Source organism: Mastigoproctus giganteus, chromosome 1, assembly GCF_048544385.1.
Source record: "Mastigoproctus giganteus isolate SK-2022 chromosome 1, ASM4854438v1, whole genome shotgun sequence".
NCBI classification, from domain to species: domain Eukaryota; kingdom Metazoa; phylum Arthropoda; class Arachnida; order Uropygi; family Thelyphonidae; genus Mastigoproctus; species Mastigoproctus giganteus.
In genome coordinates this window covers 192,849,787-192,864,643 of record NC_143575.1, presented here as the reverse complement: position 1 = coordinate 192,864,643, position 14,857 = coordinate 192,849,787, and the positions used below count along the sequence as shown (strand labels likewise).

Here is a 14,857-nt window from a genome sequence, read left to right as displayed (position 1 = left end):
GTACAGTAAACTCCTGTTATACTGCTTTTTAGGGGACTAGCCCTAAAGAGCATTATAAGCAGGATGGTCTTTTTTGGAACTATTTACATATTTCATCAATATTGGGATAGATTGTGAGACTAGTAGACGCACTGCTAATAGAAATGAGGGCACTAGTATTCATCCAGATTCAGAAACCCTCTTTATGCACTCAGAATAGCACTGAAAATGAGGATTAGGTATAACGAGGTAAACAATCACCTTTCATCTTTAGTCACACGGTTCTGTTTTGTATGCTACATTTAAAGGATTTCCCATGATGCCTTACATATTGTTACAAGCCTACCATTACTGCATGCAAGATTTTCAGACAGAGTCAGCCTGTACTGACTGCCAAAATCGTGTGTGTGTGTTATGTGCATGACAAGCACGGATATAACTAGGCTGCAGCTGCAGTGGGTAATTGCTGTATCTAAGTTAAGATTTCAAGCATTTTCATATAAAAATTTCATGGAAATAAGCAAACTTTGGGCACTTTTTTTTCAAAACATGGATCACTGAGCTGTTGTGTTCTCCTTCTGCAATGTATTCACTCATTTTAGACTATTACATTTTTATAAACAACAGGGACTCATCCAAAAGATATTCAGTTCTCATTATCTCATTCATTTAGAAATGCAACAAAAAAGTACATTAGTGAAACATTAATGGCATGTGGGGAACTTTCAGAAGTAAACATTTATCTCTGAAAGAGGAAAATCAGTTATTGTATTTGTCAATTATAAATTTTGATAAACAGTAACACATGACAAGGAGACACAATATCGCTGAAGTTGTTTACTGCTGCCCTTGAGGAAGCTTTCAGAAGATTGACTCCTTTCTGCGACCAGAATTAATGTGAATGGAGAGTACCTAAACCATTTACGATTTGCAGATGACATTGTGGTCATAAGCCACGATCCCAAAGAATTAGAGGAAAATCTTAATCAGTTATGCAAAGTTGTAAGGATTTTGGACTAAAGATGAATATGGCTGAAACAAAAGTAATGATGAACAAATATGCCACAGTAAGGGATATAATCATTGAAGGATCAGTAATTGAAAAGGTGGAGTCATATACTTATCTGAGACAAGTTATTAGCTGCAATAATGATAAATGGCTGGAAGTCAAGTGAAGAATAAATTTTGGATGGATAGCATTCAGGAAATATAGTCACGTACTGAGGAGCAATATCCCAGTTTGTCTGAAACATAAAATAATGAACCAATGTATACTCCCCACCATGATTTATGGAAGTGAAACTTGGACACTCACCAAAAGAATGGAAGAGAAGCTGAGAACGACACAGCGAAAAATGGAACGAATTATATTGTGAATCTTACTGTTAGATAAGAAGAGAAACACATGGATTTGGCAGCAAACTCAAGTAAAGGACATTCTTATCAAAACTAAAGAACTAAAATGGTCTTGGGCAGGACACACAGCTCGAAGACATGATGACAGATAGACTAAGAAAATAACAGAATGGTACCCAAGAGGAGCTAGAAGAAATCCTGGAAGACAACAACGGAGATGGATAGATGAAATTCATGAGTTTGTCGGTAGTAAATAGATGGCCATTGCACAAAACAGAAGGAAGTGGAAAGTTGGTGGGGAGAGAAACACATGGATTTGGCAGCAAACTCAAGTAAAGGACATTCTTATCAAAACTAAAGAACTAAAATGGTCTTGGGCAGGACACACAGCTCGAAGACATGATGACAGATAGACTAAGAAAATAACAGAATGGTACCCAAGAGGAGCTAGAAGAAATCCTGGAAGACAACAACGGAGATGGATAGATGAAATTCATGAGTTTGTCGGTAGTAAATAGATGGCCATTGCACAAAACAGAAGGAAGTGGAAAGTTGGTGGGGAGGCCTTCATCCTGCAGTGGATTGAAAATGGCTGATGATGATGAACACATGACATTGTTTTAGCAATATCAAGACCAGCAAAAAACATTGGGTTCAATTAAGCGCTTAGTGGAAACCGAACTTGCTGTAGCATATAGTGACAGTACAGTGACAAAAATAGTGGAGTAACAACAATTTCCCTTGAGTAACATGTTGAAGGGCAGAATTGTGAAAGTTGAGATCATTTGAGAGTGTTTGTGGTGAAAAAAATGTTGAGAGGTGCATAAAATTTTATTGGGATTTAACATCATTTTCTGATTTCTCATCTACAAAGTGATTACGTGTGCACTATAAAACAACCTCACTACAAAAAAGAAAATAAAACCTGAAACACCTTTTGGATGAGTCCCTGTTGAGAAACATTGGTTCCCACATTTACGGCTCCATTTTAAAGGTACAAGTAGAAAGATTGCAAAAAAAGAATTAAGGTACAAGAATTACACATGTAACAATAGATGACTTTATCATTTTAAAAATCAGCATAACATGTGGTACTGCAGAAGCCCTGTCAGCAGATTATGAAACAGCAAGTGAATGGGTAAAATATGTTTGAGTAGAATATAAGAAAGGTTACCAGAAGAAGATGTGGGGTTGGTTGAAGAATTATAATGCAGATGAAACCAGAGTGTTTTATAATTTTGGCACCAAATGCAATTTTTAAATTTAAAAGTAAAAAAATGGGTTGGCAACAAAAGAACTAAGAGTAATGGTTTTAATGTGTGTGAACATGAGAAGAAAAAAAAGACTTATTAGAAAATCACAAAAACTGTGCTGTTTCAAAAACATAAAATAGCTGCCTGTTGAATATGCAAATAATATCATGAATGAATGGTCTTTTTTAACGAAACAAGTATTGTTGAAAATGATCATTTGGAACAATGAGTTAAGGGAAAAAAATAGAAAAATTTTACTTCAGGTAGATAACTGTCTAGCACACTCTCAGGTGCAGAATTTATCCAGTTGGTTGGATCTATGTAATTCCCTCAGAAGAAGAAGAGAAAATACAACAGACATGCAGATTAATTTGTTTTATTTAGGTTCATTTAATATCTATATATCAAATAGTAAAGATAAATATTATATTTATAATATGAAGATCTGTGAATTATAACATATATATATACTTTGCAGATCATCTTGTAGAACATTAGCAGAGGCATATGATGCAAGAAAGCAAGCTTATTCAGCATCAGCCAAAAAAAACAAAAAAAAAAAAAAAAAAAACCCACTCCCATTTCACCCCTCCGTTCGTTCGAAATACCTGTCCAGTTGAGCTTTAAATTTGTTTAGGCTATCAACTTCAACAACCAGTGATGGAAGTCGGTTCCACCAACCAACCACCCGCTGGCCAAAGGCAAATTTCCGCACATCTATCTGACATCCGTCCTTCCTCAATTTGAATTTATGCCCTCTGAGGTGATTATTCTGAGAAAGATGAAGAATCCCATTGGCATTGAGCATGCTCAAACCATTCAAAGCCTTATACACCTCTATCAGATCACCTCGCCGGTGCCTAGTCTCCAGACTCTGTAATTTGCAAAACTTAAGCCTTTCTTCGTAAGAGCAACCCTTTGTTCCATTTACTAATCTTGTTGCCCTTCTCTGTACCCGTTCCAGCAGCTCTACATCCTTCTTGAAATGAGGCCTCCAGACCTGTATACAGTACTCAAGATGTGGCCTTACCATTGCCTTATACAAGGGAATAATCACCTCCTTATCCCTGCTAGAAAAATTCCTGTATATCATTGACAAGACACCATGAGCTACTCTTGCAGCTCGTCTGCACTGCTCAGAGAACTTCATATCTGCCTGCACAATTACCCCCAGGTCCTTTTCATTCTCCACCACTGTCAGTGTAGTACCGCAGAGTTGATACGTTGCTCTGGGGTTACTGTTTCCCATATGCAGCACTTTACATTTGTCGATGTTAAACCTCATTTGCCACCTCTCAGCCCATCTGTTCAACCTGTCCAGATCCTGTTGCAGCAGCATAGCGTCAGTATTGTCCTTAACGACCCTGCCAACCTTTGTATCATCTGCAAACTTGCACATTAAACTTGATATCCCATCATCAATATCATTCATAAACACCGAAAACAACAACGGACCCAACACTGAACCTTGAGGAACTCCACTAATAACATTAGTCCACATTGAGCAGTGTCCATTGATTACCACTCTCTGTCTTCTGCCACTCAACCATCCCCTTATCCATAGCAGCAATTTGCCTCCAATGCCACACTGCTCCAATTTGTGCAGCAGTCTTCCATGTGCAACAGTATCAAAAGCCTTTCTAAGATCCAAATATATAATATCAAAGTTATTCCCTGCATCCAGTTCTTTTGTGACTACATCATAGTATCCAATCAAATTGGTCAGGCAAGACCTGCCCTTAACAAAACCATGCTGCGTCTGAGCTATAACTGAATTCTTGTCTAGATGATCCTGCAGTGCTTCTTTAACCAGTGCCTCCATTAATTTACCTGGAACAGAAGTTAAACTAACAGGTCTATAATTACTTGTGTCAGCCTTTGAACCTCCTTTGTGAATTGGGGTCACATTTGCACATCTCCAGTCCATAGGTACCTCCCCTGAGTCCAAGGAAGCTCTCATAATTATGGCTAAGGGTTTGCTTACTTCCTTTGCTGCCTCCTTTAATATAACTGGATAGATCCCATCCACCCCAGGTGCCTTTTTTATGTTTATCCCCAACAATCTCTCCTCCACTTTCCTCTCAGTTATTACAAAATCATCCAGCTCACTGCCAATGTTTACTTTACCTACATCATTCTCCTTCCTGAATAACTCCTCATGCGTGAATGTAGATGCAAAATACTCGTTTAGATTGTTAACCACCTGAGCAGGATCCTCAACTGTTGAACCATCAATATCCAGTGGACCAATCTGATTCATCCCTTTCCTTTTTGAGTTCAAGTATGTAAAGAACTCTTTTCTGTTTTTCTTTGCATCCTTTGCCAAGGATTTTTCATAGTCTGCCTTTGCCTGCCTAATCTCCTTTGTGACTTGGTTACAGACCAACTTATATCTATCATAGGCTTCCATGTCACCCATTAATTTGTATGTATCCCATGCATTTTTCTTCTCTGCCACATGTCTCATTAGTTCATCTGACAACCATTTAGGCCTAAACCTTGAACAATATTTCTTAGTTGGTATGTAAAGCCTGGTAGCCTCCAAGATTAGTTCCTTGAATGCTTCCCATTTTGAGTTTGCTGTTGGTAACATCATCAGTTGGTCCCACTGTATAGAATATAAATACTGTCTCAGACCATCATAGTCGCCTTTACGAAAACAAAAACCCTTCCCTTTACCTCTGATGGTAGTTACCTCCTTGAGTAAATCCCACTTCAACACACTGTGATCACTGCCACCTAGTGGTTCATTTATCTGCAGGTTCTTAATGCATGAGGAATCACTACTGATAATCAGATCAAGAGTATTGCTCCCTCTTGTTGCCTCACGAACATGCTGATGTAGAAAACAATCATCCAATAAATCCACAAAAGCCTTGCTGGTGTGCGAGTGACCAACCCACAAATTCCAGTCAATATCTGGGAAATTAAAGTCCCCCATTATAAGACTCTCTGATTTACTGGCCCTCTATTTCCCTGTACAATATCTTATTATACTCATCAGAGTCATTAGGCCTATAGCACACTCCTACTCTCAATTTTGATTTCCCTATGCTTATGTCACACCAAACTGACTCGACGCTGCCCTGTCCATCGATGTCGACTGGCTTCACTTCCTTGGACTTTATGTGTTTCTTAATTAATAGCATAACCCCTCCTCCCCTCCTGTCCTGTCTATCCTTTCTATACACATTGTATTCCCCAAATTCCAGTTCCACATTACTTATATCTGTGTGACACCACGTCTCTGATATCTCAACAATATCTGCCTTTGATGTTTTGAGCAATACCTCAAATTCATCAAATTTATTTACCAAACTCCTAGCATTGGTGTACACGCAGGTATACATGCACCTGTTTCTATTCTTAGCTACCCTAACACAACCCATGTGTTTACTTGTACCGCAATGACTACCAGCAGTCTCTGAAATATCCTGCATCCTGTTTTTCAGACTTCTGCTCATTTCAATAGAAGCAGTGCAAGAATCACTTCCACCTCTGCCACTGGCTACTGTTAATCTATTAGTCCTTGTATCCCCCCCAACTAGCAGTTTTCCGACCCGCCTAACACTGCCTCGACAGCATCAGCAAAAATTCTTGCACCCTTTCTATTTAAGTGTATCCCATCCCTGTAGAAGCAATCTCTCCTGTTAACAAGTACAGTCCAGGCTGAAAAAATTCTCCCCCTTGAGCCTTGCACAATCCCTCCAGGGCTGAATTGATCGACAAGGCTCTCATCATATACTCCCTCCTATCGTGTCTGGGCAGAATTGCAGACACTTTCAAGTTCAACCCTAATTCACGGCTTTTTTTCAACAGTGACCTGTACTTGCTAAGTAATTCCGCCGGTCTCCTACTCTTAATATCATTAGTGCCAACGTGTACAACTATATCACCTTTTGTGCCCTTAAAAGATGATATCCACTCTACAACGTCATCAACCTTTGCCCCTGGCAGACATACCCTGGTCCTATTCCACCTATCCTTTTTACAAAGCATGTTCCCCGTTTCCCTGACAATAGAGTCACCAACAACTACTAGTTCCTGTGGGACCAGCGCATTCTGCCTAGGGGGCTGCTTCTGTGTTGCCTGATGACCAAGTGCAAGCTCTGGCGTTGATGTGAGCAGCTGAGAGCTTGATGGGCCCCTCAATTTATTTCCTTCGAGGGCATCCACCCTGTCCTTCAGGTCTCATAAAGGCCCATAACAACGCTGAGTTGTCGCCTGATTTCCTTGCACTCCTTACATCGTGCACACACAAAGACATTCCCCTTGGCAATATCATGTCCCGTACCCGACTGCTCCGCAAACATCAAGCAAACAGTGCATTTTAATAGACTGTGATTCAGAGGGCAACTGCCCCCCTCAGTTCTCCCCTGAACCACAGCACTCCCATTAGCTTGAGCCTTTTGCTTTGCTGCTCTGGTCAGAGTCATGATTCCGATTTAATTCAATAAAATTCAAAACAAAAATTAAATCCTTAAGTTATATCCCAAAACAGTTATGTTATATATATATTTTTTTCGGTATCTAGTGTTTTCTACGAGTTCCCTTTATACAACTTCCGTATCACGTGTACCACTATAGTTATGTATTAATTATTTGTTTTAATTAAAACACATAATTTGAAAATGGTCACTCTGCATTAATACTGCTGAAACCTGATGCACGTTAGGGCTACCTGGGTTAGGCTGGAAACCATTTTTAGGAAAACCAGAAAAGAATTAAGTTAATTGTGCTATTTCCTTTGTGACTCAATTACAGACTAGTTTATATCTACCATAGGCTTGTGTATTACCTGATACTTTATATGCATCCCATACATAATTTTCTTCTCTGCCACAAGTCAAGGGGCTCACATCTGGTGAGTATGGGCTTGGCATACCCAGGGTCCTGAGCACTGGATGTCATCAATCTTCTCTTTCTTGGTGATTCCCTTCTACTTCTGACTCTTTCTCTTTCCTCCCTAATCAATAATATTAATTATGAAATGTGGCCATAAATAACAATGCTACATATATAAAACAAGTGAACTTTAGCCTCTCCAAAGTAGTCTCATGAGAAGTTATACACTTTAACAAGAAAACTTGTTTAAAGAAAACTTCATAATTCACGTAGGTGCTGAGTTTTTTTTTGTTTTTTTTTGTCTTCAATGAAATATTTAATCATTTTTAGCATAGGTTGTTATAATACAGCATAAATGAATAATGAATTAAAAAGTGTATATATGTTTATTTATTTATTTTTTTGTGTGTTAACGTTAACACTCACAAAAAATAAATTTTTTTTTTGATGTTAACGTTATTGTGGCAGTGCCATAGTTCATTGGCATTTTATACTTGGCTGCCACTGGTAGGAATACATTGTTTGTCAATCTAACATTACTCATTTCTACACCTTTTCCCAGCAAATCCATATTCCTGAATTGGGATCTCTAAACCAGTACTTGAAATGGCTTTGCCAGTGCTTTATTTAACTGTAGAGTGGTTGCATTATATGGACTTCTTATTAAAAAAAGAAAGAAAAAAGTTATATCTGCTAGGATGATAACTACATGAATTTTAGTATTACTTCAGTATAGGTTATTGACTGTTGAAATTGCTTATTGTTAAAATAATTAATAACTAACAACTGCTGTTATTTCAAATGGAAGGAAGCAAGTTTATATAACACAGACAAAAAATAAATAAAGTTTAAATAAAATTAAATAAAGTAATTAACATCACCTTTTTATTTCTATCACGCTTTTATTCATTCCCTTCTTAAATATAGATAAACTTTCAACCCCTTAATATAATTGGATGCATTATATTAATATAATTTGCATTGCGTAAAGTACAAGTGTAGGTGCATATTGAAAGTTTTATCTAACAGGTTCCAGCATCCCGTCACTTTTTTACTAAAGTTTTTGGATATCTAATTTGCAGTTATTTTCTCTTAATTTAAATTTGTCATGAGATTTACTTAAAAACTCCTTCAACATTTCGTTTACTTAAATTTTTCAGTACCCTTAAACACCTTGATCAGGCTATCCCTGGAACTGACAAACACTGAACACTACTTGCAAATATCTGGTTTCCAAACAGTGTAGCTTACAAAACTCAAATCAAGAAACTTAAGAATTCTATTTACAACAATCATATATATATTTTTTTATTTAACAAACCTTTCAAAGCATTAAATACCTCTGTCAGTTCCACACACAAAACTGATCTCTCCCCTCCCTTCTTGGTTTTGCCACATTTCTGATTTGGAGATGTCTGAGTTTGAGTCCTGTTGGAGACTGGAGGAATTCTTAAAAGTCCTCTACAGTGTAGTTAGTTGATATCAGGTGAAGGGAGTATTATCCACTACCTGAGTTATTCCTGGGTTTTCAGCTAGCAGAACATGCAAATTATCTCATGAACATACATTGTGTACAAACCTGATACACAGTGCAATATGACCTGAGATAACTGATACATTATATAAATACTGGCATAACAGCAGTGTATGTTGTGTAGAAATACATCTTTATGATGTCAGTAGCTAAAATTGTTACGTCTGTCCCTCTTCCAGCAAATCTTCCTGAATTGAGATCTTGTAAACTTGTATTTAAGATATGTCTTCACCAGTGCTGTATTTAACTATAGGTGAATTCATGGTCTTTACAACTAAAAAAAAAATTAAATATCTGTTAGGGATGATGACTATGTGAATTTTAGTATTGCTTCCAGTATAGGCTATCTTTGGTATTAATTATACATGAACATCTGACATCTTAGATTTTTCTGTTGGTTTGGCTGTTAAGAGGCAGCTGAAACACAGATACTTGTAAAACACACACACACACACACACACACACACACACACACACACACACACACACACACACACACACACACACCTGGTACACAGGGGCGCCTCCGTAGCCAGGTGGGAAGGAGCAGCAGTGCGTAGCACACGCTTCTTGATTAGACCGGGGTTCGAGCCCGTCACCACCAAATACGGAGGATGCGGAAAGGTCAGGGAATGACTACCGCATATTCCCGGAGCAATATGGCCTTAGTTGCTAATGCTCATAAAAAAAAAAAAACCAAATAACCAAAATAACCTGGTACACATTCATTGTTGCATACAGTGAAGCTGCTTTTGAAGGGACCAACCAATTATAGACATCTTGAATAGAAAACATGTCATGATAGTTGAACTTTTTTCTCAATAAATTATATGCTGAGGCTCAGAACAGTAGGTAAGTTAGGCTAAACTTCCCAACTACTATGTGGCTGCTGATTTCTGTGGTCACTGGCCATATGCTAATACGATAAGTTGTATTTGTTATATGTTATCTATAGTCTTGGGATGTCTGTTTTACTTTCTGAGATGTTTTCTAGCTACTTTGAAACCTACAAAAAATACATAGATAAAAATATATTTATGCTTTTTTCTTGGACTATATGAACTTTATTTGATAATTCATACTTGGATGGATAATAGGATTTATTGTCCGAAAAACCAGAATAATCCAAAAACAAGCAGCGAGAAACTTTCAAAGTTGTTTTATGTGGGGATTTTATACCTGTGATATTAAATACATAATGAAAATAATTAAACGTAAAAATATCTTTATCAGTTTAACAAAGTAAGTGAAAGTTGAAGATTTTTCATTTATGAGAAAAAACTTTGATGGTTGTTTTGGTTTTTTTAATTGAAGTATGCATTTTTTTTTATCAGGTTATCTTCAGAACCTCCACACAAAATCTCACGAATAGTTAATTTGCCCATATTACCAGTAAATGATATTTTGCCAAAGCCATCGGCAATCAACCTGGAAAGAAAAATAATTAGGTTAAGTTCTCGTCCCTCTAATGGAGCTGATGGAGTGACACAAAAAGCTAGTGACATCAGCAAGTCATCACAAGAAAGTAGCAGAAAAATTATAAGGCTTATAAATGATACCCTCCAATCAAGTAATAAGAATGACAGTGCAAGAAAGCTTTCTATGAAAACTGAAAACTGTAAGGTCTTAGAAGATAAAGGTTTACTGGTAAAGAGAGTAAGTGTTATGTTGTCATTTTATTTAAAATTTAACTGTATTAAGTTATCTGTATCATATTATTGCCATTATGAGCACAACTTTTTTTCTTCATAATACTCCTTGTGTGGATGGGGTGCTGTTGGTAGGTTTCAGTACAACTTTATTGTCAGTTGTATCACCTACTGTCATTGCATAGCATAATACTATGCTACATTTATAATGTTAAAAAAAAAGCTTTCAGCCCGTGGTAATGAATGTATTTAGATACAGGCTGGCCTCGGTTAGCGCAATTAATTCGTCCCACGAGCACATTGCAAAAAACGGAAACACGTTAGTCAAATATAATGATCAATGGGAAAAATTATAATTGGTTCGTGACCTTCAGGAATGTCCATAAAGAATTTTAAAAATACCTTTTTAAATAAATTTTTAACTGCATACCATGTAAAAGATAATAAAAATAATTATAGAATTAAATGTCTATTGCATAAAATACATAATGAAGAAACTAACTATTTGCTATGGAAGTGTTTGAACAGTTTTGGCTTTCTTTTTTTCATCATACAATTTCCGATAGCCGACAACAAGCTTCTCTAGGCCCTGGCGAAATAACATGCTCCTTTCGATGTTAGGATCAACACCCATTACCTTTTGTTTAAGGTTCTCTGCGATACGAAAGATTTCACCTAGTTCTTTTCCCGTTATCTCCTTTGTGGTAACATTTTCATATTTTGAATGAGATCGTTGTCACTTAGCTGTTCTAAATGCGAATTCAGTGATTCTTGAACGTTAGCCGTATCCAAGCCTTTGAAACTAAGGTCATTACCAGTATTAGTTATGTCTTCAATAACTTTTTGAACTGCATCTTTGAAGCCATTAAAATGGGGTAAAAGGAGTTTGCACAATGGGGTAAAAGGTGCTTCCAAACTGCTCTCATATTGCTGGCTGTCACTTCTTCCCATGTTGCATGAATGTTTTCAGTGGCCACTCATATGTTATATTTTTTTCAAAATTCTTGTACAGAAATTGTATTTGTTTCCTGTTGTAGCTTCAAGTGCCTGAGCAAATGTTCTACAGAGATAGTAAGCCTTGAAAGTTGCAATTGTCCCTTGGTCCATGGGTTGCAATAACAAAGTTTTATTCACTGGTAAAAAAGCAACTTTCACATTTTCATTTAAGTTACCAAGTGCAGAAGGATGTCCAGGTGCATTATCTAAAAGCAAGAGAGCTTTTAAAAATAAGATTATTTTCTTGCAATAGGCTTCAACTGTTGGACAGAAATAAGATATAAAGCAATCTTCAAATAGGGCTTTGGTCATCCATGCTTTTTTATTTGAACGCAAAATGACTGGAAGAGTTAAATGGCTGTATCCTTTTATAAAGCCCTAGGATTTTGTGTACTGTACACAAGCATAGGCTTCCATTTAAAATCCCTTCAGCATTACCTCCTAATAAAAGCATTAGTTGACCTTTTGAGACTTTATACCCAGGTTGTGATGCTTCATTTGCAGCCAAATAAGTTTTAATTGGCATCTGTTTCCAAAATAGGCCCGTTTTTGTCTACATTAAATATTTGCCGATCGTCATGTTCACCATCCTGAATGATTTTTTGCAATTCTGCAGAAAATTTGGCCAAAGCATCTTCATCAGCACTAGCAGCTTCCCCTGTTACTTTAACATTATGCAGTCCTGCTCGATTTTTGAAATGTTCAAACCACGCTGAACTAGCAACAAACATTTTAGTCTCCCCTTGATGTTTTGTTTCTTTGAGCTTAGTAAAAATGTTAATAGCTTTGCTCTGAATATTGTCCTTAGATAATGGCATTCTTTTTTGATTGCAATCTTCCATCAAAATTGATAAAAGATTTTCCATTTCAATCATTATTGGAGTTCTGTTTCTGATATTTTGTAAAACAAAAGAAGTTGATAAAACTTTACCTTTTTCTTTATATTCGTCCTTACAGCTCAAGATAGTTCATACGGTGGACTCACTGTATCCTAGATCTCTTACGATTTTTGCATGGTTTGCACCACTTCATGTTTTTTAATAACTTCGTTTTTCAGCTAAGGTAATAACTTTTAAATTTTTTTTTTTTTTAATTGCAACCACGTTGTTTTTCACTCTTTCTTTTATCCATAATTAACAGGGGTAGAAAATTTAGAATTTTTAAATACGTCTACACATGACCTATTTGCAGGAGACAAACAAGTAACATGTCTACTTCCAATGGTTGACGGAACACACTGAGGTGGGCAGCGGGCAAACGCCTGTTTATTGGGTGTCAGACACTTAGTGCGTGATTCGAATCTTTTTCAACTATCACATAAAAAGGATCACATTAACTTGAAATTTGCATTGCATAAAGTAAAAAGTGGTGTCATTTTTTTTCAAATCACGGTAACTGAAAAATGCGTTAATCAAACTCGCGTTATGTGAGGCCTGGCTGTAGTTTTGTCATATTCCTTGGGGAGATAGTGCAAAATTGGGCAAGTTAAACAAATTTCTGCCCAAACCAGCAAAATTCATGTCATTGAAATTACAATATAATCCCATTTATCCAACAATTAGGATTGAAGGTGTTTTAGATTTTCCTGTCATTAATCTCTAAATGAGAGAAAATAGGTCATTTGCATTTTTTATATACATTTTATATGCTGCACATGCTTATACAGCTTTAAAATAATTGCTCATATTCTGCTGCTCAAAAGATGTCATTACCACCATAATCAAACACATTGGTTCTCATTCAGTCAATGCCAGATTACTAAGGTTTAGTGGTGTGGTTGTTCCAGGGCACCAAGATCACAGGGTCTTCAGAATTACAGTTTTTTTTTTTTGTTTTTTTTTTTGTTTTTTTTTATGAAAACCCCAAACACGAGAGGTATTAGAACCTATAGTACTTAGTACCGTGCATGGGTTGGAGGTTGAGAAGATGAAAGAAGATATTTGTTGACATTAGACTTGAACTTCTGAAGACTATAATTTTCAGGAAATACATATGAAGGAAGCTTGTTCCAGAAAACGGCATTAATTAACCTAACTGCCTTCTTCTGAATGGAATCTAGAAGCCTGAGAGAGGTTTTGGGGGTACCGCCCCAGATGTGGGAACAATATTCCATGGTAGGGCAGATTTGCTATTTGTAGAGTGAACAGCTGTTTGGAAGAAAAGTAACACTGAGAGCGAAAGAGAAAACTAAATTTTTTAGATACAGAGGAAGCGATATTTGTAATGTGCTTGTGCCAAGAGAGATTAGAAGTCAGGATAATCCACAAAATAGATATATCGTCTTACCTAGAAATCGGAGTGTCACCAAAGATAAGCATAGCAGCAGAAGAATCCTTTTTGCGAGATATAAGACAAGGCTCAGTTTTAGAAGGATTGAAATCAACTAAGTCGTCTTTGCCCCACTGGAGAATAACCTGAAGATTGGTATTCAAGAAATTGGTAGCGGGTATTCGAGAAGTTGAAGCTGATTGAGCAGGAGGACATTTCTCAAACTGGAAAGTGGAATACAATGTGCTATCATCGGCAAAACTATGGATAGGATTTCTGGTCGTTAAAATGCAAGAGGAAAAGAGTGGGGGAAAGAACTGACCCTTGGGGAAAACCAGCATTAGTGGAGAAGTTAGAAGAAGACAGAGAGCTATCTACCATCACCCTGAGTGAGTGATCAGAGAGAAAACTCAAAGTTTCTTGCGACAACCAACTAATTGGTTAAAATAAATATATTAAAATGAAAATGATTTATACATAAGATGAAATAAAATAAGATAAAAGCATTAAAATACATAGTTGCTTTCGAAGCAAAGTGCCTCTTGATCAGCTAGTCTGTGAATGGGGTATTTCAGTATATATTGACAGTTACAATAGCCCAAGTCGCTGGGCATGATCATGTATCACGAGTCTGGTGTCAGTAAAGCAGAATTACGTACACGTGATGATCACCAGCACTCATCGCACTGCAATACCGTACATTCCATAATAGGGTGTAAGTGTACTCCCCTCATCCGATTCATAGTACTATTATTGGTGGCTATTTGTAGTGCTTCAAGCCATGAGTGCTAGCTGTAATCATGTGAATAGTCGACGATTTCAATATCCCATTGGGGATCAAGATTGTGCTGCTCAACACAATAATGTTCGGTGACTGCGGGGCATTCAGAATTAGTGGTTCGCAGAGCCACCTCATGCTCAGAAACCCGATCTTTCAATCTTCTACCAGACTCACCTACATAACACCCCCCACAATC

General features: G+C 37.0%; 1 protein-coding gene across 1 annotated transcript in view; it reads left to right on the top strand.

Moving 5' to 3' along the window:
- LOC150091396 (uncharacterized) overlaps positions 1 to 14,857 on the top strand; it is a 104,007-nt gene that overhangs the window by 52,535 nt on the left and 36,615 nt on the right. Inside the window, exon 3 of the mRNA XM_090383651.1 lies at positions 10,302 to 10,623. Within this exon, the coding sequence (XP_090239777.1) occupies positions 10,302 to 10,623 (322 nt within the window). The remainder of the gene's footprint in view (positions 1 to 10,301; positions 10,624 to 14,857) is intronic.